The sequence below is a fragment of the Protomyctophum bolini genome, assembly GCF_963924005.1.
Source record: "Protomyctophum bolini genome assembly, chromosome: 1".
Lineage (NCBI taxonomy): Eukaryota > Metazoa > Chordata > Actinopteri > Myctophiformes > Myctophidae > Protomyctophum > Protomyctophum bolini.
The window spans coordinates 11,164,185-11,192,166 of record NC_137862.1 but is presented as its reverse complement, the minus strand read 5'-3'; the positions used below and the strand labels follow the sequence as shown (position 1 = coordinate 11,192,166).

Here is a 27,982-nt window from a genome sequence, read left to right as displayed (position 1 = left end):
CATAAAATGTACACATTGTCTCCTCCTAGTGGAGTAGTAGTATAACTGCACTTGGAGTGCACAACTTCTAAATGATCAGTTGACAAGAGGTCAAAAAAAGATTTATGTAAACAACATTTTAATGATATTAATTACCAGTCCAGATAGTTTAATTATGATAACAGTTAAGGTATGAGAAATAGCCTCTTACAATGTTGCTAGTGCTGTACAATCTGAAAGAGACAACCTTAAATAGCCATAGAAAGACAAGGAAAACACGCTGAAAAAGGTACTTCATTCAACCACATATTTTTTTCACATTAGTTACAAGATCTTTACTATTACTGTATTTACATAGTGCAAAGAACACACTTGCTGTACTTGAACACACGGTGATGGAATAGCCAGAAATAGAAGGCCTAAACACAGCGTACCTCTCTGATCATACAAATAGTTTAAAACCATATGTGCCCGAGGGCAGTGTAATACGGACATGGACGTACTGATAAGAGCGTGGCTCTGCTGTGGAGTGCTGGGCGGTGGACAATACGTTGGATGTAATTCAGAGGTCAAATGCCATCAACTGGCCCATGTGTGCATGTATGTATATGCACAATCCCCTCTGGTCAATTAACCCATTTTGACCTGGGAACGATTCTGCGAATGTCTTCTAAATCCTGACAGTTTTCTTGAAAAAGCAGTTTTTCTATGTCAGTCGTTCTCAAACACTTGTCACTAATGTCACTTTTCACGATTCTTCAAAAATAGCAGACCTACAAGCTCGTAGCGCAACCACTCGGTGGCGCGCTATGAGCTTGTAGATCTGCTATTTTTCAATAGCTAAAGCATTACATAATGCAACACCAAAAGGGGTTCCCGGCCCAAAATGGGTTAAAATCGATGGTCAACAGCTGTTAAAGGATTATTCAAGTTTTAAGATGCCCAATTTTTTTACTCACCACGAACTTGGCAGTCCTCGATGTCCATCCAGAAGGTAGGTTACTTCCATCACTTCACAATCGGTTGAGAGGGACTATCATTATTATTAGCTAAAGCATTTTGGAGGAAGCAACTTACAGGTGGTAAATCAGATAAGCTTAGAAAAAAGAACACTGATTTTTTTTTCTCTTTCTTTTACGCAATGACAGATTGTGTAAAAATACAGACCAATAGAATGGACCAGGACAGGAACATTATACGTTTACACAGAAAGCAGCTAGCAACTCAAGACCATTCCACTCAGAAAACAAAAAAGAAAAATCACCCCCAAACAGTTTCACACTAGGCTGATTATTATTAGAGTATTAGAACCATCTAGACATGTTATATACACATGAAGTGTGTCTCACTTCTTATTAGTAAGTCATCATGTCGTTGTTTCCTATGTTATTTCATTTGAATAGAGAAAAAAGGATGCAAATAATAATACAAATAAAATAAAAAGAAATACAAATATTCTGTGCAGACTGTGAGTGGTTTCGGTAGAATGACAGAACCCCTGACACTGTCATATTCTACAAGTAGAAAACAAAGGCTAAGCATGGAGTCAATAGTCAACATATGCATGCCACCTTTTATGTGCTGGAACGGTGGGGCAAAATGCATCCTGTTATTAGGAGATAAAGCTAATAAGCACAGCAAAGGGGCAATGCCAACTATGAGCCTGTAATCGGTTGTACACACTCACAGCGACAAACACACACACACACACACACGCACACAAATCTGCCATTGTAAAAAATAATTCCCCCTCTGCCGATTTGGTCTGGCACCGCTCAGTTGTGATTGGATTTCACTCCCTCCGAAGTAGTGAGGGGCCAATCAGGAACCAGTATATGCAAATATTCGGCAGGTTTATCACCGAGATTACAGACTAATATTTACGCAGTGATATTAGTCTGGCCATGCCTGATGCCATGCTAACATGCACACACACAGCTGTGGGGAGTGTGTATCTTGGCTCAAAACAAACACGTAAAATGGAGCCGAGCCGAGGTCATCCCAGCCTTCTTTCGCTGAACAGCAAACCATTGGAGTAACAATAGACAGACCTTTGTTGATCCCACAAGGGAAATTCAGTTGTCATAGAGAGAGAGTGCAGATTTGTGTTTGAGCACTGGATCTGCAACACTCCCTCCCTTTACCCGCCTCCTCTGCATGCATAAGCAGTTTCAGAGGAGGAGACCTAACCTTTTCCTCCTTCTTTCAAGTGTAAACAGGTTGTGGGCTGAAGACGTCAACCACCGTCACCACCACCCAAAACTAAAATAGACACTATTAGACAGGTGTTTCAAGTTTGACGAAATGGAACATATAGTGTTCTAGAAGAGAGGTTGGTGAGCTGTAAGGCTTGTCTAGCACTCCTGTGTCTGTCTGGGACCATGTTATTGGTCTGTGGGCATGTACTATGTGTACAAATGTACTGATTGGTTGGTTAGCTGGTTGGATACCTGAGATTATGTCTGGTGTCAGGGGCTAAAAACGAAAAAGGAGAGTTGCTGGTTTTTTATGAGAGGATATGTGAGAGAGACGGAATGAGTATGAGACAAAAAAAATAGAAGGATAGAGCGGGGAAAAAACGAAAAAGGAATAAATGAGGCAACATCAACCGTTGTTCTTCTTAACCTCCGTCTGCTCCTTGCCATCCGTTCTTGACGTCTCTGGGAGGTCGGCTGAATCCAGCTCCTCCTCCTCCTCGCTCTGCCTTCCCACCTCCACCTCCTCCTCCTCCTCGTCATCCTCGTCTTCCTCATCTGTACTGTCTCGGCTTTTCCCCAGCTGCAGGTTCTCCAGGGTCTTGGAAACCCAGGATTCTATGCGGCTGCTGAGGGCCGGCACCTCCACAGATATGGGTTGGGGCGCGTAGTCCTCCTCCTCCTCCTCCTCCTCTTCCGCCTCTTCCAGCATGCCGGGCACCAGGGTGGAGGTGGTGGAGGTGATGGAGGAGTTCAGCTGGTCCCTGCAGCTCCCATCCAGGGAGCCCGTCTCCGTGCTCTGCTGGGAGGCCAGCTCCAGGCGGTCGTCAGCACGGCCCTCCTCTCTGTCCCCGGGTTGGCCCTGGGTCGGCGCCGCTGCTCTGGACTGGGGAGCGGCGGTGCCAGGACCACTGATGCTAACGCTGCTAGTATTAGCGGGTGTGGCGTTCGACGGGCCATTGGCGTCTCTCTGTAAGGCCGAGGAGGGAGCAGGCCGGCTTGGCTGAGCCTCCGCTGGCTCCAGGGCGTCTGTAGGCTCCACCATATTCCTCCAGTTGGTCTCTGCAAAGATGACACCGCATGTTAGTTTTCAATGCACCTAGGAGGAAGGACAACCAAATGGCACATCTAGTAGACCTTTTAGTCTAGTGACTACCACTTGACTTTTGTCAAGTGGTAGGAGCAGACCTAAGTATTTTGTTTGTTCAACAGCCTCAGGACGGACAAAGAAATGCCACGATGCCCCTTTAAAGCTTTAACTGAGACAGTGGAGGTCAAATGTCCAAAGAACTGTCTGGAGGACGTGAGTGACCTATACACACACACAGGTGGAATGTGTGCAGTCTTACCGTACTCCTTCTCGTTGACCTCAGAGATGGGCTCAGAGATCACAGAGCAGAAGGAGATTGCGGAGGCGGCGGAGGGGTTGCGGGAGTGGCCCATGTGGTGTGTGACCTTCTTGACGTTCTTCAGCGCCTCCTCGGCCTGCTCCTGCTCCAGAGCAGACACCATGTCCTTGTAGGCCTTCCGGGCCTCTTCCGTCAGAGACACCAGCTGGTTAAACAGTCCCTGGAGGACAGGTTGTGGCATCGAGAAGGGTCGGGGAGAGGAGTGGAAGACATGGGAGACAGGGGAGAAAAAGATCTAACATTTATTTGTACAGCCTTTAATCACCGTTACTGACTCAGACCTGCAGACCTACAAGCTCATAGCGCGCCACTCTCGGTGGCGCGCTATGAGCTTGTAGGTCTGCTATTTTTGAAAAATCAAAGAACCACTGACATTTTGTAGAATCGTCCTCAGGTCAAAATGGGTTAAATAAAAGGTTAAATGAGTATGTTATATTGACTTACCTCAGCTCCAGAGAAGTTGAAGATGCCCACCACACTGACAGGCACTAGTTTGTTGACACAGCGGCCCAGAGCCTTTCTGCCCAGGGCAAAGACAAATGGGATCTCCTGCTCCCTGGCCATGGCAATGACGTTGTATAGTGCTTCATCCAGGCCACCTGCAATACACAACAATTAGTACAAGATTCTAAAGGATAGAATGTAAAGTGAATGGCAACTACTTGAATAATAAAGTAAGCATGCTGATTATATAGAGTTTTAAGAAGGATTGGCGTCTGTTCATGTAGATTTCTTTCCTTTCCTTTTCTTTTCAATAAAACTCTACTGCCCTCTGGTGGTCGTGTCCAACAAACAAAATACTCCTCATTTCATGTCATGTAAAAGAAACACAACTTGTGCACCAGCTGCGTTAAGGGGTTCCATCGTCCTCCTTACCTTTGGCCTGGATCTTCTCACAGTTGGGGGAGATGATGACACACTTGATCTTTTGCAACTTCATGTGTTTGGTGACTTCTCGGAGGCCCATGACCAGGCGGCGTTTAGACTTGGCCTTGGTGGGGTCCTTTTGGTAAACTCTCTCTTGGAAGCGCACCAGCTCCTGGAGAAGCATGGTCACACTCTCATCAATCTCCTTGTTCAGCACCTGGTTACAGTACCTGGGGGCAGGTAAATATACAGTGAATGATTGAATACTTTAGTTTGCAACAACAAAAATCACAGATACAGAGATCTATACAGGAGGACACTAAAAGGATAACCCAAAACTTAGCATAGCACAATATAGACTAGAGGGTATGTGCATGGCGGGGTATGCGCATGGCGGACCTACTGAGTGGCAAAAAACGACAAAAAAACGATGTTTTGTTGGAAATCTGATTGCATTAAACAAAGTTAAACGACATTAAACTCACTTTGTTACTCACTTTACCATTCACTTTATGCATGCGCATACCCTCCATCATACCCTCTATAAACTACAATTATTTAAAGTAACTGTATGATAACACAGAGTTGCTTCAGCTGTTCCCCCACAAAGCCTCCCAAGTTGTAAAGTTCTCAAACTCTGCCCGAACCCGACCTGGCCCGCCCGGTACTGACCCCAAAACGGGCCCCAAAAGTATGCTAATTAGTCGGGCCGGGCTGAGCCTCGGCCTCAGTGATTTTTTTCCCCCATCTTTTTTCTAAGAGTGTTATTATAATTAAAAAAGCAATTCTGTTATTTGTGTTTATTATGAAGAGCTATAGGCGATTCACTGGCATTTCAGACTCAGTTCAGCAGCACGCACTGCACGCAGAGAGAAGTGAACCGTGGTTGTTTATACCGCTGGCTGGCCTCTGGTTTGCGCACCAAATGAGTTCTAACCAGTTAACTTGCCATGCCATATGCTAAAATGTTTTATAAAATCAATCAGATTATCACACGATAGCTGAAGCGTCAGGTTTTCGTCGTGTTGCACTGAGCTATCTCGTTAAACCCAGCTGGCTGTGATGAATAACCTAATCATTAACTCTGTAAACGCTACACGTAAGTGTATGATGACCACCCAATGTTACAGTCCACTGCAGGCTACTACAGGCTATGTGATTTCCAAAATCTTTAGTATTATAACCGCCGTCCGTAGGCACGCCTCATTATATATGTGCCCAAAATAACAGATCTGACTGTAAGCTGTCGAGACACGCCATGAGCGGTGTGCGGTGAAATATTTGTAAACTTTGTAGGCTATGTTTGTTCTTTGTTCTTTTGTATTTGGACACCGAACTGGGACAATACTTGGACATAATTAACTGCTTCACTTCAGAGGAAACTAAGGGGAGCTACTCACCACCACTGGAAATGGAATCCATTAGAATGATGGAAATGGAACATTAACAGTCCAACGTGAGTTACATAAATCCTTTATTTCGGCGATAAGTCCATTGAACTCCCGTTCTCACTCTCACAGATACACACTGGCGTTTTTCTTTTCAGTCTTTATCGGGCTTCGGGCCTAACATCATGGTAATTTTTAGGGTGGGGCCGAGCCTCGGGCTGACCCAGTTAGGGTAGGGCCGGGCCTTAATTTTTGGGCCCATGATACTTCATTCTTCCTTGGATACAGTGAGATTCACTTTTTGCCTGTGGCTTGTTGCAGCACTGCAAGCAGAGGCATTAAGTATAATGTATGTAATCTCGTCAGCATTGAAAATGAGGGAGAACCTCAATTGCACTTTCGAGAATGAATAAACGTTTCAATCAATCAAGTGTCTACTGGAACAGCAAAGTAGTGAGGTCAGGCACTTGTGAAATACTTGGCCCACCTGTCATTTATGAGATATCGAAGACATTTTTTACATAATCACCAATGTATCCTGTTCAAATGATGAATCATTATACAAATTGCAAACATAATTTTAGATTTTAAGGATTCGTTCAACTGATGCATACACATCAATATACTGTATATATAAAATTATCCATTACAGTGCATAAGGTTAAATCCCAACATAGCCTGTAGTCAGGCATGCAAAATATGCACACATTAGCTGTTACCCAAGTATTTTTTCTCATTCAGGAAAACATCCAAATTATTGTTGCGAACGCAGTGATTGCGAACGCAGTGAGCACTTACTATGAGACCTAGCAGATCATGTCTGTGTGTGTGTCCGTGTGTCTGTCTGTCTGTCCCGCTATCCAAATATGGAGTGTGTTGCATCAGCAATCACTCAGCTCCATATATGGGCACAAAAGGGGCCAGGTCCACTCAGCTCCATATATGGGCACAAAAGGGGCCAGTGATTTGTTTGTTGTGGTCCTGGCCCCTTTTGTGCCCATATATGGAGCTGAGTGGACCTGGCCCCTTTTGGTTATTCTAATTGCGAACGCAGTGAGCACTTACTATGAGACCTAGCAGATCATGTCTGTCTGTGTGTGTGTCTGTCTGTCTGTCTGTCTGTCTGTCTGTCTGTCCCGCTTTTGTGCCCATATATGGAGCCGAGTGATTACGTCATCATGACTCAGCCATAACCATATAAGGAGTCCCCAAAGCAGCTATACGTCCAAAACCCAAATATGTACGAGCTGCGTTCGCTTCCTGCGTTTGCGCGTCTTACTGGTTGTTATTGCAATTTACGATCTGCGTTCGCTTCCCGCATTCGCGCGTCTTACTCGTTTATAACAGCAGACACTGTTATAGCATTTGCACGCAGAGTATGGCATGGGTTTGAACAATGAGAGGGCTACGTATAGTGTGGTCTGAGGACGGGACAGCCCTGATGGTCAGATCTGAGGGGAAGGCTTTCCAGAGGTCTTTAAATGCAGTATGTGTTAGAGAGCAGGGTGGGCTGAGACAATGGGCCTACAGCAGAGGCTGCCCAGGGACAAAGGCCCATTTGTGAGCACTGGCATACATTGTGCTGAGGAGGGCAATGTGCTGGGCATCTGTGCCATACTCTTTACAATTCTTTATTGTATATTCCAGATCTTCAGCTCTCTGTCTATAATGTGTGGCACGGCCAATAACTGTGATTTTTGGGTAGAACAAATGTTTCTGTTGCCAGTGGTTTTCGTCTTGTGGACGCCACGTGTACTTTAGACAAGGGAATGAAACGGCCATTCGGTTTCTTTTATTTATTTTTTAGATTCGCTTTCGGCTTTTCTGCCTTTAGATAGACAGGAAAGAGAGAAGAGGACATGCAGCAAAGGTCGTCATGAACGGGACTCAAACACATGACGCGCTGTCAGGCCAAAGCTGTGGCATGCGGCTGGACCATTTGGCCAGCGGGCGCCACAGGCCATTCCTTTTCGAAAGCCCACACCACACCAACGGGACGAGACGCAACAGCGGCTTTAGCGTTGGTCGTTGTCCTGTTGCACGTTGGCGCATGGTGGCGCATGTCCACGCAAGTGATTCAACTCAAAGGAGCTGTGGTTTCTTGCACCTACATGAGTCTACTCGCAACCGTTTGGTTGCAAGAAGTTGCATGACGACCCATTGGTGTGGTTTGGGCTTCAGTCACACAAATTCCCATCTCCTCAGGATGCTGCATTTAACCCATTTTGGTGTTATCTTATGCTTTAGCTATTGAAAAATAGCAGATCTACAAGCTCATAGCGCGCCACCGAGTGGCACACTACGAGCTTGTAGGTCTGCTATTTTTGAAAAAACGAAGAACGACATAGCTTTTTCAGAAAACTGTCATTTTCAAACAGACATTTTTAGAATCTGATCTCAGGTCAGAATGAGTTGGTTAAGTGCATGTGTGTGTGTGTGTGTGTGTGTTCTTACTCTCTAAAGCGACGACTGTGGATCTTGGTAATGGCGTTGGAAGCCATGGGAGAACCAATGCCAGAGCTGGCAGGAGAGCCCTGTGAGACTGGAGTGATGCTGTAAGGAGAGTTCTGACTGGCAGGAGACAGGGACGCATCACTGGGCATGCTCAGACCGTTCTCTGCAAGACATTAGACACACTATGACCACACGGCATCATGGGAAACATACATGGCCGCAATTGATATACTCAAATCATCTTGATTTATAATATAGCCCATTTAATTGCTTTCCAATCACCCTCTTGGGAGGCAGGTTCTTGCGTGAGGTCATCTGTGAAGTGTTGCTCCTCATCTGCATGCTCCTCCTGGCCTGAGGATCCTTGATCCACATTCGGCTTCCCCTTCTTCCCTTCACGTTCCTTCAAGATAATCTACGGACACAGAATGCCCAGCAAGGGTGAGGGGAGAAAGGTTACAGAAACATGATGCCATTATTTGTCTTGCAGTTAACGTCGTCTCTCTGTGTCCTTCCCAAATCACAGAACATATAATAAACTCTAGTTACCTTCTTGAGGGCAGTGGGCCGTTTGACTTTGGGAACCTCCCTCTCCTTCCCTCTCTTGACGCGTGGTGTGGTGGAGTCCAGGGGGTTGTGAGGAGTCGAGTAGGGCTGCTTCTGTTGCACGTTGGTTGAACCGGAACCATGGAACAGCGCTGTCGTACCCACTGGAGAAGAGAGCAAGGCAGGCATGTGTGTGTTTGTGTGGATATCTACTGTATTGGTGTTTATATGTAAACACCTGGATTTTAATTCAGGTCTCCCATATGGGACATCTAACATTGACTGCTCACCCAAAGTGGACTCCCCTCCCTTGTCTAAGGGCTTTTGACCCGCCAGGTAAGGCTACTCCACTACATATATATACCAATTCAATATATTACATATACCTGCAAAAGTCAATGGCTTGGTGTTGGTAAGCTGTCTGGCCTTCATAGCCTGCTGATGTTTCTCCAAAGCTGCGAGCATGTCTCCCAAGTCCAGCTGGACTGGAGTTTTACTCTTCTTCCCTGCTGCTTTGGTGATAGCCTCCTACCAGGTGTGTTTGTTTGTCCGGGAGGGAGAAAAAATAAAATAAAGCTAGGTCACATCACTGGCCCAGTCAAACTTAAGCCAAATCAACACCGTTGCACTCTAATGAAGTGCATGCTGGTACCTGTAGTTTCCTCTGCTCCATGCTGATCTCAGAGTACTCCTGTGCAGTGGCCAGGGCAGCAGCGAGCGCCTTCTTCCTCTGGCTCTTGGCCCTCTTGGGAACAGAGGTGGTGATGGGGATTGGAGTCTGAACAATGTTGATAGGAGAGTTTTCTGGCAGGTTATCCAGCTATGCGGACAAAAGAAACACCATTCAGTTAAGATGCAGAGTAAGTAAAATGCCCCTCTGAAGGACCATCAAAAAAAGTTTGTGTAACTTCTCATACCAGGTTCTTGGGGAGTTTAGGCTGTGTCTGCGTTGGGGCTGGGGTGGATTCTGGTTTGGTGTTGCGCTGGACCACCGCTCCTGTGGCAAGCTCAGGGAACTCATCCTCATCCTGACAGACACAGAGGACCATGCATTTAAGAACACAGAATATACTCCAACTAAACTGAGCTTGAATGTGCCAGCTTAACAATAGCATTCAAAGTGTGTTCATGTGGGGCGCCCGCTGGCCTAGTGCTCCAGGCGTATGCCACATATAGGCTCTGGCCTGACAGCATGTCACGTGTTCTCTCTCGTCCTCTCCTCCCCACTTTCCTGTCTGTCTTCACAAATTTCTATCAATAAAGGCAAAAAGCAACAAAAGAAAAGATACATATATAAAAATAAAAATAAAGTTTGTTCATGTATGTAAAACTTGTGTTACCTCAAAGTAGAGGGGTTCTGGGGTGAGGTCTGTCCCAGAGACCGCTCCCGTCTGTAGCCTCCTCTCGCCTGGGGTAGGGTTCATGTTCAGGTTATGGTGCACACGTCCTAGGTAGCCACCGTGGAAGTCCTAAGTGGGTAAGAGGAAGGAAAGATGAGGTGGGCTTAGGAAGAAGGCGTTCGTTTTCTTTTTGGAAAAGCCTCATTCATCTACACAAAATAGTCCCTTTTATGAAACAGTAAAGGATAGTGGAGAGGCTGGGAATATTACAGTATGTGCCTCTTCACTCAGCTATGTGTACACTAAATCACAATGTTGTGCCTCTTTAATACTCAGCTATGTGTAAACTAAATCACAATGTTGTGCCTCTTTAATACTCAGCTATGTGTACACTAAATCAAAATGTTGTGCCTCTTTAATACTCAGCTATGTGTAAACTAAATCACAATGTTGTGCCTCTTTAATACTCTGCTATGTGTAAACTAAATCACAATGTTGTGCCTCTTTAATACTCTGCTATGTGTAAACTAAATCACAATGTTGTGCCTCTTTAATACTCAGCTATGTGTACACTAAATCAAAATGTTGTGCCTGTTTATTACTCAGAGCTATGTGTACACTAAATCACAATGTTGTGCCTCTTTAATACTCTGCTATGTGTACACTAAATCAAAATGTTGTGCCTGTTTATTACTCAGAGCTATGTGTACACTAAATCACAATGTTGTTCCTCTTTATTACTCAGCTATGTGTACACTAAATCACAATGTTCAAATGGGATGAGGTCGCACCTGTGAGAAGTTCCTCTGGTCAGGATGCCTCCTCTGGTCTGCTCGTTGGAAGGGGCTGTTCCTCTCCCCCCAGGGCTTCTGGGTAGCCTGAGAGGCCACGTTTACCCAACTCACTGCTACAAAAATGCAAGTAGTGTTATTATACACTCTACCATTACAGTACCGGTATACATTTAGGACTGTCACCCTCGTGAGAGACCACAAACAGGCAAGCCCAATGGGTGTAGGGGGGCAGCAGTATAAGCAACCAAATCAACACTGTTGGCTAGAAACACTATTCTGCCAGATGGCCAGCAGATGGGGTCGTTGCCCGTATTTGTATAACATGTCCCAAAATGTAGCAGATGTTTACAACAGTTTGAACCGGAACTGAAAGTCGGCCGGGCCACAGTAGTGAAGTTGGGCCTGTGTATCCTCGATTGATCCGTTATTTTTATCATAACTAAGTCAATCTAAGCTCTAATCAAGCGCCGAATATCGCATTTTTTGCAGATTATGAGCCATGACGCATATAAAGACGGCTTGTGTGCGTGCACGGGCGTGGACGCGGGAATTTTGGCCGTTTTTACGTGGTCGCAGCCTGGAGCTAGCTAAAAATGCTACAACATGCTAACGTGCTGATAATCAATCGCAGATTAAATAAAAGTCGCCTTTACGGCTATGGCAAGCTGGACAGAGTTAAGGTAAGCTCATCTTTACGGGCCCGGCACTTACAGTAAGCTGTTCTTAATTAGAAAGTTAATTTAAAGTTTGGGATTAAAAGTTTAAAAAGTAAAAGTTTGGGATGAAGTGTTCCCCTCTTTTTATTAAGTATTGGCCGCTGACCGGTGTATTTACCGCTGATCAGAACACCTGCTTGCAGTGGCGGAAGGTTCTTATAACGGCAGTGGGTTCATGCAGCTACGTGCATGACAACATGACCACTGGGGAAGGGAAATTTCAGTGGACAGTGGGTGAATATATACTGCATATTGATATATTTTGCCAAAATGCCAGTGGGTTCATTTGCGCCTCTGAACCCACGGAGTTGACGCCACTGCCTGCTTGGAATGCAGGTTTCGGCTATGTACAGTTATTTGTGGCACTCTGTTTCAGCCTGTTGTGCGCCAATTTTGAATTATATACACCTTTTTATGGCTGAATTTTGAATGAAAGGTCTCTTCACCTCATCACATACCGTATCTATAATACAAACATAGGTAACAAGCAGAGTACTGAAAAGTACATGTGCATTGGCGAGGACAAGAGGAAAGGATTTACAGTAAAGATTTAAGTAAAGCAGCTTTAGAGTAACAGAATGATGTCATGGAAGAATAATACAGTATATTAAAAGTGGACATGAGAGAATGAGGTATGACTCCATATAGATCAAAGCAGGCGATACATGCAAGCCCGATTTGTAGAAAAGTAGCACTTTGATCCCTTCTTTAGATTAAGCTTACCTGTCATTACGCCTGCTTCTACTCCCTGCACAGAAATAAAGAGACAGAAAAGAACAGTAGTAAATAGAAGATTGTGAATGCAACTGATGCTGATAATAATGGGTGCTAATGTTTTAGCACCCATTAAAACATTTATCTTTAATAATAAATGGTACAGGTATAGTCTCTTTGGTTGTAAATAGTGATCTATGTGACATTGTTCAATCGGAGGAACATTCGGATGACTTTTAAAAAGGGGTGAATTTTGGAGTCTTCAAAATAAAAGATGCCGCTGCATCCAGCGGCAGATGAGTTGCAGTCAATGAGTTAACAGCAAGAATGAGATTTTCATAAAACGGGGTAGGAATTGTGTGGAGGTAGAAGGCGAGAGTGGAAATGGTGAAACAAAACATGATTGACGCTTCACTGCGTCACTGGAGCACTGCAATAAGTTGAAACCAGCTCAACTTTTTTGTAACACGTCACACCCGTCTTGCAGCAACAAGTGTCGGGCGTCACTGCGTCAGTTTGTAGCTTCATGTCGCTGGCTGCCAAAATTGCATAGTAAATTAGAAATTACTAATTACTACTCGCCGCTAGTGTGAACGCAGCACGCAGCAGTATAGGTCAGATATTTAAAATGTGCTGGGGTACCGTGGAGGCTGAGGTGGGTTCTGCTGTACGCTGTGCAGCCCCAGTACCCTGGTTGTGTTTGGGGCTGCAGTAGCCGCTATCGCTGTCTATGTCTGCCTCGCTGGCTCCCGGCTCACTGTAGCTTTCTGCTGGGTGGGATGCTCTTCTCCTTTTTGTCGTCCGGTTCTTCCACAGCAGTGGGCTGGCTTGATCGGTACTGCCACGCTCAGACACCTCACCAGGGAAATCTGAGCACAGGAGAGATGAAACACCTAATTTACAATAAAAATCATGTGGTGGGGGTGGCCATTTTGCCCTCAACTAATAATCGCCTGAAGTTTGTGGCACACCACAAGGTGTCATGAAAGTCAGTGTTACCGTCTCAATGTGGTCCTCACTAGTCACATTAAACAAGTAATGTAGAATACAAATCCATGATCAGTAAAACCAACTCCCTGATTGCAATAGATGTAGTGAACAGAATACAGGAAAGGAAGGCAGAATGTCATCACAGGACTGCCACCAAGTCTGAGATCAAAGACAATAGAGCGTTGCAGTCCCGCCCCCTCGAGAGACCCGGAAATCGCCGTTCATTTTCCTCATAGGCATTTCTTAAAGTATTTATTTAAAGACGGTTACGACACGGACAAAGCCAACTCGGATCGTGACAAATCATGACAATTAACACAGTATTTTGAATTAGAAAGAAGAAAATAAATGCAGGAGACAACACTATTTGTTTTGTTTTTCTACTTATAAATTATTTGATCGGCCCAAAACATTGTGTTCATTGTCATGATTTGTCACGATCCGAGTTGGCTTTGTCCGCGGCGTAACCGTCTTTAAATAAATACTTTAAGAAATGCCTATGGGGAAAATGCATTGGGATTTATTTCCTGGGCCACTCGTCGTTCTGAAAGGGGGAGGGACTGCGACAAGTCCAAATCCAGAATCCTAACGATGCCGATCCCTAGGCGTAGGTGAGCAGCTGCTATCTGGTGAAATGTTCGCCACCTTTACAGACATTTTTTTATTGTGAGAAACTAAACTTGTTTTGAAACTAGACTTGTTTTGGCAGCACCAAAACAAGTCCATTGTCATTACCACGAGACCTCAGAGCGACGGGACGTCACACATCACATCACCTGCATGTAAAGCCTCATCCAACTAGAAACCCAGCATTCCTGTTCTTTCACATGTCAGCCATGTCTCTGCCATTTAAACCTGTAGACCTTCTTGCAGGCATTGGCTCATACCAACTATCCCCTTTATTTTTCTCGTTAACAAAGCAGATTTCCTGGCCTGCAGGCCAACATCACTTTGAGTAGTTCTGGAAAGTTTACCTCCAATGGCAAGATGGCATTAAAAGAAACATCAATGACCGTAAGCTTGTCTCTGAACAATTAAGTTACGATAATCTGTTCTTTTTTTATTTCTGCTGCTGAGCCTTTGTTGACAACTGCAGTATTGTGTTCCATTATTGAACACTGCTATTGCTAACATCCCATCAGTGATAAGAGACTGATTGATATGAGATTGAGACTGAGATTGATTGAAAATGTTAATTCACAGTATGTAGAACGTGTACATTTAAAAAGATCTAATTCTGTCTAGACTGAGGTTTAAGTATGCTACATTCCTGTCTACACACCAACAGCGCTGGTATCTGCCTTACGGAACACCAGTAAGGCTTTCTGTCATCAAATAAAGAGGCGTTTTATTAAACCCAGCTACACCATGGCACGGGAACGCTCTCTGAGCTAGGTGTGTCCGTGTTGTTGTAGCAGTAATAATTACCAGTCTGCTGCGCCGCGTCCACCAGCAGAACTGTCTTGGTTCTGCCATCGGGTCCTGAGGCGCACACTTCCTTCTGCACAGCTACACTCCTGGTAGGGGGCCGACGGCTCCTTGGGGTCTGACACATCCCAAGCTGCTGTTGCTGCTGCACATGAGGGGGGAAAAGGAGATGAGGCACTGTAGTAGATAATACAAAACATTTGCCCTGCAAAATCAATGTGATAATCAGCTGATCTGTTCCTACCTTGGGCAGAAGAGGCGGTCGGACCATTCCTCTCCCCCTCTGACTTGCCAGTCCAAAGGCTTGTCCGAGAGGGGGGGGCCTGTCATTGACATCTGCAGACACAGGGTTTACCACCCCGGCCTGCACAGGCCCAGCCCCATATGGGCCAGGGAAGGGCTGGTAGAAGCCCATCACAGGGGGGCACGGGGCAGACATGATTTGGTAGTAGGCATAGTCATTGGAGACTGGAGGCTGGGGGGATGACAGGATGGGGTAGGCCAGATATGGCCCGTTGGGGTTGGGGTTGGTCTGCTGCCAGCGCAGCTCCCCTCCGTTATACATTGGATGCTGCCTGTGAGAGACAGAGAGGAATAACCGAGGTCTGTCCGTGTTCATTATTAAATGTATCTTGAGCAAGGCATATACAACCCATAATATACTGTATATATACGGCATGCTTCAGGAGAATAACAGTAATACAGTTCTGCAATATGAACTTTTAGATGTCTCAATTTAGATTCTCCAATAAAAATGGAGTCGTACGATATAGCTCCCTTTGTCAAACTTTATGAAATTGGTACAGGGCCCGAAGGGCTGCCGTAGCGGTCCGGGCACCTAGGCTACAATATCAGGTCTTTGCAGGTTCGAGTCAAATTCCTGACTTTCCTCTCTCTGTGTTTCCTATCCGTCTCTACTGTACAACGAAAAAGGCCAAAAGGCCCCCCCAAAAAATTCTACAGTGATGTTTCGAGCCCATGCTCTTTTTCAGACACTGTTTGATTCACATCGGGGCCAGCATCTACCGTCAAGAAGCCGGATGTGTGACTCTTTGATCAATTTAGATTATCTAAACAAGCAGAGGAATCGAGGCCACAAACTATGCTTAGGTGGAAAAAATGAAGCTACAAAGATAAAAAAAAAATACGAATGTAGAAAGGTGACGGCAAGGCCACGGCCAGTGACTCCCCATGGTGTGAATGTTGTTTGATATAATAGTGGTGGTGGATAAGTGTACGCAACTATAGGGTGGCTCCTCGTTGATAAGGATCCAGACGACATTTTAAACAGCCAGCGCTCTATAGCGGGCATTTCCTGGTATTCAAACTGGAGAGGAAGGAAACAATGGAACGGATGTAGTGCAGGATGCAGCAGATCACTGCAGACAAAGAGAAAACCACTGGAAGGCTCAGATTGTGGTTCCACTTGAATTGTGGAAGGGAATGTGTCCCATTCAGAGCCGAGCAGTCCAGTGACAACAGAGGCACTCTGATGACTCTAATCAGTACACTATACTAGACAGTACGCCCTAATGCCCGAGTATCTGATCACTCTGCAGCCTCATCAGGACTCAGTCAGGAGTAGCCTAATCAGGCTGCAGGATGCATGGTACTCTGCTCATTACATACTGTAGGATGGAACAGATTCAGGGCAGCATATGACAATGGCCCAAGAGGAGCAGACCTTACTTAAACTGCTGTACCGTCTTTGGTGACTGAATTTCCGTCGCAGTATCAATAAAGGTCTTATCGCATCTACTGCCATGTGTACATGGAATGGTGTGCATGTGCCGCAAAGCAACAACCCACAGCCATAAGTATGACTGGCTCATTGTCAACGAACCATTCTACTAGTCTGGCATGTTTAGCCACTCTCTATATACTTTACTGCTGACCATTTTCCATACTGTAGCATAGTGCATACTGTGGTGTATTTGGTCTTTGAGGAAGCCAATGTTTTCCATTCATTGTCTCCACCAGGCCGAAGGCATGGGGAGAGAGTATGTTTTGCACTCCGTCCGTCCGTGTGTCAGTCAGTCCGTCCGTCCGTTACCAGCTAATCTCCGGCACCGGCATGGATCGGATCGATCCATGCCAAACTTTGCACACACACACACACACTCCCTGGATGCCAACGACGAACCTCTGCCCCAAATATTCCTCAACGGCCTGTTATAGTGCCACCATGAGGCCGATTTAGGCAAAACACATTTCTGTAGAGTACTCGTACACATTTTATCCATACATCACACAATTCGGTATACTCTATCTCCATAGTCATGTGATCAACACAGATCTGCACCATTTCCCATCTTCCATCCTGATTAAGATTGGCTTCCAAAGCTCACATGATTGGTCCGTTTTGAACAAAATGCCACAAATCACAAACACAGTGTGCAATTTCCGGGAAATTATACACGCACATTTCCACTAGGCCGAGGACGTCATGCCACAATTTTTTTTCCAAATCAGCCTCACGGTGGCGCTATAACAGGCCAATTCCTGTTTTTACCTATAACTGCATCAATCTGTATACAACTTATGTATGTGCACTCCCTAGAGGCCATGGAAAAACATTTCCCCTGCATCCCTCCACATCTGCCTGTTATAGCACCACCATGAGGCCGATTTCTGGAAAACACATTGTTTATGTTATTCGCACAAATTTCATCCAAATCTCACGCAAATCTGTACACATGATCTCTGTAGTCATGTGATCAAGAGAGTGTCTGTTGGCTTTCTCAGATTCTACAATGATTGGCTAAGATTGCCTTCCAAAGTTGGCCCATTTGTACAAAATGCTGCACATGTCCTGCTCATCCAGAATTCTATCCTCAGAGAGGATAGTGTGGTCTGGATTTGCATTTCCTCAACAAAATGAAGAAAATTGTTGCAAATTACTCCTAAACATTTGGCCAAACATCACACACACTCCTATTCTCCTGGTGGAGACCTGTGCCCAGAAGGGCACTTTTTATAGTTTCAGTATGGTGGGGATTTGAAACTTGAAAGCTTGAGACAGTGCGGAGACCATGTTAATTAATAATTTCACAGACTGAAACTACGACAAAAACTAAATAAAAACGAAGCTATAATAACTAAAACTAAGACTAAATATATTGACAATTTCGTCAACAAATAAAAACTAGACTAAAATGTTAGGGGAGGGACTAGTGGAAAGGAGATGCAGTATAACTGAAAGACAAGTCATTTAATATGTTCGGTTGCACTCGTGGGTTGCACTCTGAATATAGCAAGCTCACAACGTGTCTCAGCACTTGTAGATTGGCTATTTTCAGCATGAACCAAGTGTAAAATCAGTCATTACAATGCCATCAAGGCCCGCTAAAATACATTTTAGTCAACAAAATCAACTGTAGATTTAGTTTTAGACTTACACTAAAACATTTCAGATGACTAAAATATTTATTTAAAAGATGTATGATTAAAACTAAATCAAAATTTGCTGTCAAAATCAACACTATAGCTTGAGATCTACTGTATACACTGAATATAACTGTGTGGGTGTTTTTTTTTTGGTCAAATATGTTTTTATTGAACAGATTATAAATTGTTAAACATTATATGAAATAAAAATTAAAAAAAATATGACAAAAAAGAGAAAGAAATCCCTTAACCCTCCCACCCATACTGCGCAGTGACAATGCATACTATACAATAAGATGATAGAAATCTCATGGAAAACATCTGAAAAGAAAATGGCGTACAGTCAACCATATCAATGTTATCCTGTCTATTAATTGTTTCTACTCAGGTAATGGACAAGGGGCAACCAAACCTTATCAAACTGTCTCTCCCCGTTTCTCAGGAAATACCTTATTCTCTCAAGATTAAGTGTACTAGTCATTTCATTTAACCAGTGCTTAAGCAGGAGCCTCCTCCTTCTTCCAGTGTGTCAAAATTAGTTTTTTCACTGTAATCAGTCCATATGAGAAGAGTTGTTTCTGTGCTCTCGTCAACATAGGCATGGAGTCTGACAAACCCAGAATAATTAGTACAGGATCGGGGTCAATATGAATACTCAAAATATCAGAGAGCGTCTCAAATATCTTAATCCAATATCTTTGTATCCAAGGGCAAAGGGCGAAGCTATGAAGAAGATTTGCATCTATTGTATTACATTTGTCACAATGCGAAGAAATATCTGGGTATAGTATATGTTATGTCATTTTAATTTGGAATAATGGAGTCCATGTATGACTCAAAACTGGATAAGGCAATGTCTGGAATTGATAGAGCACGCATTCATTTCTTCAAGGCTGTCTTCCCAGAGCTCGTCTGAAATTGAAGTCCCCAGCTCATTTTCCCATGCCAGCTTGATAGCTGATGTAGTAGGTAGGTTTGCCACTTGAAATGATTCTTAAAGATGTGACACCCTCATGTCTGGTACTGTATTATTAAGAAGGAACCTAGGGATGAAGGTGTAGCTCTCTCAAAAGTGGGAGAAAAGTTACGGATGTAGTTCCTAACCTGTAGAAACCTAAAAAAGTTACTCCTAGGGAGTCTATATTTTTCCTGCAGTTGAGCAAATGAGGCAAAAGTTCCACCCATATATAAGTCTCCAATTGTGCGTATACCCAAACCCTTCCACTGCGCAAACGTATCATCCAGTTGGGATGGTAGAAATGAGGGGTTATCAGCTATAGGGAGCAGAAAAGATAGTGAGTTGTTCCTAAAATATGTTTTGATTTGTTTCCAGATTCTTATCATACTGTGAATAACAAGGCATCCATTGTAAATGGATTTATCTAATTTCACGGGGGATAATATTATTGAACTTAAACAGTAACTGTGTGGGTGTTTTTAATCAAAGTTATGCTGCATACACACTAGCGTGGACAAAAGATCACAAAAAGGTCAAGTGTTGCCAGCTACATTTCTGCCGAGTCGCCGTCAATGTATTGCTCAAGCCACATTGCGTACAAGAAAGGGGTTAATAGTACCCATAACAGCAAGAATACATTTTTCTTCCATTTATAGAACTGAGGAATTGTGGAGAGAGAGAAGGGGGGGGGGGGGGGGGGGGACTGGTGAAACAAAACATGATTGATTCATTTGATTGACTTTTCACAGCGTCATCGGTGCTGATAGAAATTGGTGACAGCTCAACTTTGTCAGGCGTCATATTGCAGCTTAATGTTGCTGGCTTCATTGACAATTACTTGCAGCCATATATTAATAATAGGCGCCGGAGAGTGGGGTCATTTGGGTCTGAATGTCCCGCACTGTTGGGGAATAACTGGTCTATTTATTTATTTATTAATTAATAGATTTTTCCTGGTGATCTTTCTAGCACCATTCCTATTTTGTTGCACAATCGTCGTTATGTATTGGCTGCCAGTGCATGCTTGCCTCTCGTCGTAATAACCAGTCTGTCTATAACCTATAGGCTATATAGACATACCGGTACGTAATAACCAGTCTGTCTATAACATATAGGCTATAGACATACCGGTACGTAATAACCAGTCTGTCTATAACATATAGGCTATAGACATACGCTCTCTAGTCTCAACTCTCGAATATTGTCCCCCCAGTTTTTAAGTCCCGGCGGCGCCACTGCTTGTAGCCCATTACTTTGTCGGCGATAGTGTGAACACAACCTTACATTATTGTTGTGTTATAGTTATAGTTTTTTGTTCAATAATAACTATAAATGCACTATGCACCGCTGAAGTGCCCTTGGACAAGGCATTGAACCCTATACCATGAAATGTTCTATGAGCAGGGCCTGGCTGTAAACAAGTTCTTGAGCTTAGTCCAGTTACCCTGGGTAAACATAGTACCTTTCCTTTCCTTTCTTTCCCCCCTGCTGCCCTCAGTGCCCTCCGGTATGACAGACTGATAACAGTACCTGTTGGGCTGGTTCTCCTGGACGAAGGGGTAACAGGTAATCAGGTAACTGGGGATGGGAGTGGTCTCCACCGCACCTCCGCCGCCTCCTCCTCCGCCTCCACCTCCTCCTGCATCGCTGGAGAGACTCATGCTGACAAGGGACCCTTCCAGACCTTTCTTCTGTGGGATGAATGGTTCAACTTCAGCTGACAGCTTCACATCCTGCACACAGAAAAACAAACAAAAAAAACTGCTAAGCAATGACTCTCCCCATGTAGGCTAGTGAAGAACTTCATGGTGAGGTCATGTCCTGGAAATGAGAAATATGGTTTATGCATAAGCACCAGGCCTGTGCTGATTTTCCCATAATATTGAAGATAGTGATACAGTATGAGTGATATTAAAACCTAATAAATCAAAAAGCATTATCCCACTTTTCTCCCAGTTTAGTCATTATGCCAATGAATTCCTCTCCACACATGTGTGTTGTAGTGCCGCCATCCTCCATCTTCCATGTAGGAGGAGTCGCTAGTGTGACGACAAAGATCCCCCTAACCACCCTGCTTCCCTCTCCACATACAGTAGATACTTGGCCAGGATACTGTAGTGTAAATGCTCCACAGTGGGGACTACGGATGGAAATTAGCATCTCTGCTCAATTGTATAATTACGCTACATTTTTATGTAATGTTCATTCATTAATATGCTCTGACCCGTCCAAATAAACCAATAAAGTAAGTAAAGTACAGTGGATTCAAAATCAAACCGCTAGACTTGGTGGAAAGGTACTGTACTCAAAATGATATATTAGACCATGTTGAGAGAACATGGTTTTCAAGGTGTTGCCAGAGCCAAAACAATTAATATCAGCCTAGTCATGGAAAAACATCACACTGATAATGACTAAGACGTCTTGTAACGTCAGGGGTTATTCAATATGACATGACATTCAGGGCAGTTTATGTAAAGTGCCTGTCACTCAAGTGGGTATCCTGATACAGTACACCCACACCTAGGCGACAAGGCGCGACAAAGAAATCGCTCACGGCAGGAGTCTCTTCCTGGTTTTTAGATAGCTGGTGGATGGAAATGAAGCTCCACCCACGCGGGAAAAAGCTGCGTCGGCCAGAAAACGGGAAACACTTTCCAGACAAGGCTTTTTCCCCGTGTGGGCGATTTTTGGTCGCGCCTTGTCGCCTAGGTGTGGGTGTACTGTCACAATGTAAAAACAACAGAGCTTCCTCGTTTGTCAGATGACAATCAGACCCTAGCATCCAATAGTGTGCAACCTTCAATGCTTATAGCTGCTATTGAAAGGTTATATTAGCAGAGATGTCCTGAATCAACAGACAGCAGGGAACCACTTTGAACCTAGCAACTCTATTTTGGCCATTATAGGTGAACATTAAAAACTAAGTAGACTGAAACAGCTCTTTTCCCAGTAACTCTAGAACTAATAAGAGGTATGTGTCATCATAGCCCAAACGTATCATACCATGCTCATTGCACGTCCAAAGTCCAAACTTGAACAAATTGTATGTCACACAATCTTGCAAACAAGTAATAAAAAAATGATAATATAAATAGGCTACTAGCTTTAATGAAAAGTGCTTAGTGGTTAAGCAGTGATAACCACCAGACTGAAATAAAAAGCCATCTGATTATTCCGATATAATATATGCATGTATGTATGTACTATGTCTTCCTCAAAGTCTCATGCAATAATCATAATAATATGAATGATCTTTTTTCTTCAAGAATGCTACGTCCAAAATGATTGATGTATATTCAATGAATAATTGAAAAATAGAAAATAGATGTGACCATATCATTATCTACTGTAATACATATCATCTGGCACACATAAATACATGTTACTTTATAAATCAAAGTTGCCATCTGGTCAGAACTGTCTGACATTTCTGCAAGCTATGTTTAGGAATGGTCTTAGACCAGTCTGTCTGGTTTTGTGGGTCTCTAGTCTAGTAGAACACATTCAGTAGGTCAGCAGAGAGGGAGCAGACAGGCTACAGACTCCAGGCCAGAACTGTCTAGACTTCAGCCTGGAAGAATAAAATAAAAGCCTGTAAATATCTAGTTAGGTAAGTAAGCCACTGGATCTCTGAACATCCAGCTACTTGGAGACAAGAGAATCGTGGCTTGTACAGGCCTAATATGGGGAGTAAACCAACTATTGTAAATGTTTTTATATACCCCCTTGCAATTCACTAGTAGTTTTACTGCTAGGTCCTCAAGTTGTCTAGTGTGCCCAGCCTTCTCAGTTAAGGGACTTACGTTACCTGATTTTAGCCTCTCAGGCAGTACTTATACTCCCAGGCCATATACTAACTGAACCCAACAAACTCATCCAATCAAAGGTTACCGACTGTACATTTAGTGATAGGGCCATGGTTGTTTGCCAATCCTACCAAAGCAATTGGGATTTATGCCAAGTTGCAACCAGAGGAAATGCTGAGCTGATTTTGGATCATGTAACTTGTGACAGAGGCAGGAGATCCATGAAAAATGAATTTAAAGCTGATTGAAAGCACAGAGGAGGTGTTACTCATGGCCAAAAGAGTCGCTATACTGTGCCAAACTTGCTCTACTTCTATCGACTTTCGTATAGTTTTGAATCCACTGCAGGCTGTGTCCTGTGTGCGCACGCCTGCCAAAGCTATTACCCCCCCTGATCCCCATTTGCCATCATGGTACCATTCATGGTTTCGTGAACTTCGTCCACAAAGTAGCAGTTCTTGTATTGACTTGTATTTAGTTTGAAATGTACCCATTCTACATACTGTGAAATAAAAATGTCAATCAATCAATCAAAATTGGTGTAGCTCTCATTCAGGGCCAGGCCAGGGTGGCAGCTTTGGCTGAGATGGCACATCCAACCCTCATCTGCTATGTAGAGGGGAGGATGAGGAAAGGTTGACAGGGTTCAGAGCACAAAGACGCTCCTTCCATTCTCTGAAACAGAGGTTGGGATGCATGAATCAAGCATCAGTACAGCCAGCAGTTGTCATACAAATGACCATTGTTTCCCTTTGCTACCATCTGTGGGCGGTCTTCCCTAGTCTAACCTAAATGATCACGACCCATCCACACAGAGCTGTGGCAGACAGAGACAGTTCTGCCAGTTCAGCAGAAAGGGAGAGAAAGATAAGAGTTGAAATAAGACTAGTTGAGGAGGTTTGGGGCTCTATGATTGAAGAGTTTATCCGATAGGATAGGGCTTTGTTACAGGATTAGATCTGAGGGGATAAGCCAATTACACAAGCCATAGTAGTGTAGCGTGCTGAGGCCCTGCTCACATCAGCTAGAGCTTCTGAAGCACACTAACATATAACATAACTAGCATATCTCCGGCCGTGGCCAGTCAATCAAGGCAACACTTGATTCATGCTCTATTCACAGCCAGTGGTGAAGCTAGAAGCAAACATAGTGAGTGTGAGTGTGTGTGTGTGTGTGTGTGTGTGTGTGTGTGTGTGTGTGTGTGTGTGTGTGTGTGTGTGTGTGTGTGTGTGTGTGTGTGTGTGAAGGGCTTTGATTGTGGAAAAGGCATTGAGGTCACACCCAGATGTGTTGTGCAGCCACTGGTTGTGACAGAAGTAGAGATGGGTAGCCTGAGGGCTACTGATCTCACAAAGCTTTGTTTTCTCAAGCCTTTTGACATTCTCTCTCGCACAACTTTCAAGCATTAGTCTGTTATCCGTATTGTAAATTCTATGGATGGGCAGAGGAAAATCGACTACACAAACGAGCAAAGGTAGCATGTTAATTAATTTAGGCCAGGGTGACATTAACAATAATTACAAGACTTTACAACCAGAGAGCACCATTTAATCTGGTTAGGACGGAGGAGACAGTTTGACTGCTTCCTGGAGACAATCTTCTGAACTTGGGTGCCCGTGCCACCACTGGTGCACATTGTGCAACAATTAAGCCACTCCGATACATCATAAACCGATTGAATGAAATGAAACATTTATCATGAACCCATTCAAGGAAACATATTGCATTAATCCTAATCCAGTCATGTAACCTATAGAGCAGAGTGCTATAGTGCGCTGCACAGGAGCCAGGAGGAACGACATGTCAGTGGAATGCCATCAATGCAGGAGAACCAGAAATTCTTCAACAGAATGTCCACGAAACTAAAAGCACACTTGGCAGTGGCATCATTCAGTTCTCCATTAGTATCAGTAACTTCAAAGAAACTCAGACACCCCAACCCTGTTCCGCTGTCACGCGCCCTGTAGTTGTGACGGACAAGCGCCGTCAGATGACAGCTGGGATGGACACTGTAGCAGCAGCTAAACCCCGGCTAGCTGGAAAAGCTAAAGCCGTCCACATCCATTTTTACTAAAATAAAACTTTAAAAACACCATGCCATGCCATTTCGTGGGCTGTGCAGATAGCAGATACCTCCACAGGTCACGGCACAGACAGTAGAAAAATAATTGTTTACACACTTTAGGCAGGCTAGCCGTTTTTCTTTTAGGTTAGCTTGTTAGCCTTGTCGGCTATGAAGTTAGCCAGCTAGCTGATTCAGTTGTTATTGTCAGTGACAGCCATAAAGACACGACCCGAGTGTCACCGCACTGCCACCCTTAATTCATTGAACTGAAAATACCTCGCATCAAAAGTCAAAAGGGAGTATAGTTGCTTTATAAAAATAATGTGTTTTGGGGCCTGTTAAGTGTTCACAACAACAGTAACCACTATACACAAGCTAACGCTACCAACATTACAGCCACCCCTTTAATAAAACATTGAAATGATCCTCCAGAAGAAATGCGTTACCTTGTTGTCACTTGCATCCATGACAGTCACTGATGCCACCGTAGAGCCTCATTGAGCACACAGCGTGGACGTCAGGAGACGGTTTCCTCTTTTATTCTCTTCATTGTAAATATGGAACGAACCGTGCTCCTCTCAGACTCTCAGACAGTCCCTCCCCACTGCACGGTGTTGTTGCTGTGCTGTGCTGCTGGCTCCTGGCTGGCTTGCTCTTTGACATGAACGTCGCTGTGCAATTCAGCCGCTGTCAACGGAATCTCGCCAGCCTCTGGCTACGCGAGATTACGGTCTTCTATAGTACGTAACAAATGGGAGTAAACCGTCTGCTCGGTCTAGAGTCGGACCAAGGTCTCCTCAACTAGTCCGGCAGCCGAGGTGGACGGGTGGGACATTTGGTATATAGTCTTTTTTATTGGCCTAAAATATTGTCTATATACATACATTCATGAATCCACTTGCTGACTGCAGGCTGTCGGTATTGAGCAATGGCTGTGTCCCTGGGTCTGTCCGAGCACGAAAATAGCGTTTGGTTGGTTTCCATCACCAAGTGTCAGTGTCACTGTTGTGCAGCCTAACACACTATGATGATTTCGGGTGTGACAGTACAGTACAGTACAGTACAGTAGAGGGACCTCCTGCAGGGGTCTGGGACCCCCACACGGTAAAGGTGGTTGCACACTGGACTGGACTATAGCCATGATTCATGATTCAGGGCTAGGACTGGACCGTGGACGTGTGTTCCTGTGGAACGGGTCTGAATGAACATAGGGTGTGTGTGTGTGTGTGTGTGTGTGTGTGTGTGTGTGTGTGTATGCGTGTGCGTCTGTGTGTGTGTGTGTGTGTGTGTGTGTGTGTGTGAGACAGTGAGAGAGACGCAACTTGGCCTGTTGTAGCGCCACCATGAGGCTAATTTGAAAACTGTCAAGTGGCATTTCTTCCTGTGTGTGTGTGTGTGTGTGTTGATAGCACATCAGTGAGCTGGATGCAATCCTACCTGGAGGAGAGAACAGATGGTGGAGGTGAACTGTCCCACCTCCCTCCCAGTGAGCTGTGGTGTTCCACAAGGAAGCATACTAGGGCCTTTACTGTTCCTAATATATGTAAACGACAAGACATCAGCTTGTGACTGCAACTTGTTCTTGTTCGCAGATGACTCAGCAGTGGCTCGGACAGGAACAAACTGCAGGTTGAAAAGGCCCTCAGCTCTGAACTCGGTAGAATCTGCACCTGGCTCGCTGATAACAAACTATCTTTACACCTGGGAAAAAACTGAATCCATTCGAATCAAATAGAGCAAATTGGAGTAGATGACAATATTATCACACGAAAAGATGAAATTACCTACAGTACCTAGGTTCCATCCTGGAGGCAAATCATTCCGGTGATAAAATGGCCACCAACGTAATAAAAAAAAGAACAAGATTCCTATACAGGATCTCCTCACTGGTCAACAAAAACACCTTGAAGACCCTAACAGGAGCCCACGTACAAGGTTTCTTCGACTATGCATGCACCGGTACCACAGCACCTCAAAGGCCCTTAAAACAAGGCTCCAGACTTCCCAAACAAACTGGTCCGGCCTCATTCCCGAACCCACTTCACCCCCGTTTGATTTTCATTGGGACACTGACTGATCCCTCATTTTGATCCGATTTTGTTCCTTTCTAATCACTTGGTGCATGGGAACCCAAACTATACTGTAAAATATACTGTTGGTTGCCACTATCAGTCATGTGCCTGGGGACCCCCTGGGCGGCCCAAGATAAACAGTTCTGTGGGGCCCACATCTGCAAACTGTTATTGAGAATGAGATGCAGGCATAAGGATTGAGGGATGGGAAAGGGCAGAAGTATAGATGTACCAATTTCTTCCTTCACGATACGATACCGATACCTGTAACTTGCGTATCGTAGTACACTTGTACATCGAGTACAGATCCAGTGTAGGCTAATTTAAACAAATCTAGGTCAGGACAGTCGTTCTCAAAGTCGGGTCCTGGGACTATCTGGGTTCCTGGGGGTTCCAAGTGGACCCTTACAGGTCTGTAACTGAGTGTACAAATGGAACCAGTTACATTTAGGGATTGGCTAATCTAGGAATAAGTCAAAATTCCATTGATAATATATAGTGCAGAGCAAGTTAGTAAAATAATGAAAATAGTACAGTAAGTGTATAAAACAGTTGTTCGACATCAACTGAAGCAAGCAAAATATGCCTGTAAATACAATCGTGATAAATCAGGAATCGGAATGGCATAGACTGATATACCGATGCCAGTATTTTAAGCAGTATCCACAGCTTTTCCGATACTGGTATCGGAACAACTCTTAGCGTGAGTAATGGAGTAGGGGATGAGGGAAGGTGAGGGAGAGCCTCAACACACCACAGAACATGTCAGCTCAATTACCCCAGCAAAAATACACCAAGCAAGCCGATAATGCATTCTGCTATGGTGGTTGGTGATAAACATGATAGAAAAAAAAGGTGTATAATTGTATAT

General features: G+C 44.3%; 1 protein-coding gene across 9 annotated transcripts; it reads right to left on the bottom strand.

Annotated features, from left to right (window-relative positions):
• Window positions 1–97: 97 nt before the first annotated feature.
• Window positions 98–25,737, bottom strand: secisbp2l (SECIS binding protein 2-like). 9 transcript variants are annotated; one of them, XM_080776745.1, is made up of 18 exons: window positions 25,486–25,737; window positions 20,696–20,898; window positions 15,065–15,425; window positions 14,821–14,965; window positions 13,045–13,295; window positions 12,412–12,436; window positions 10,970–11,085; window positions 10,179–10,307; window positions 9,756–9,866; window positions 9,491–9,658; window positions 9,225–9,366; window positions 8,842–9,002; window positions 8,575–8,707; window positions 8,293–8,455; window positions 4,460–4,680; window positions 4,028–4,182; window positions 3,524–3,818; window positions 98–3,236 (listed from the first exon to the last, which is right to left on the bottom strand). In XM_080776745.1, the coding sequence occupies exons 1-18, from the start codon at window positions 25,504–25,506 to the stop codon at window positions 2,584–2,586; spliced, it is 3,453 nt and encodes a 1,150-aa protein (XP_080632871.1). In that variant the 5' UTR covers window positions 25,507–25,737; the 3' UTR covers window positions 98–2,583. The 9 variants fall into 9 exon arrangements, with proteins under 9 accessions (XP_080632871.1, XP_080632877.1, XP_080632873.1 ...); XM_080776751.1 differs by having other exon boundaries at window positions 3,524–3,743; XM_080776747.1 differs by having other exon boundaries at window positions 13,045–13,271.
• Window positions 25,738–27,982: the final 2,245 nt, after the last annotated feature.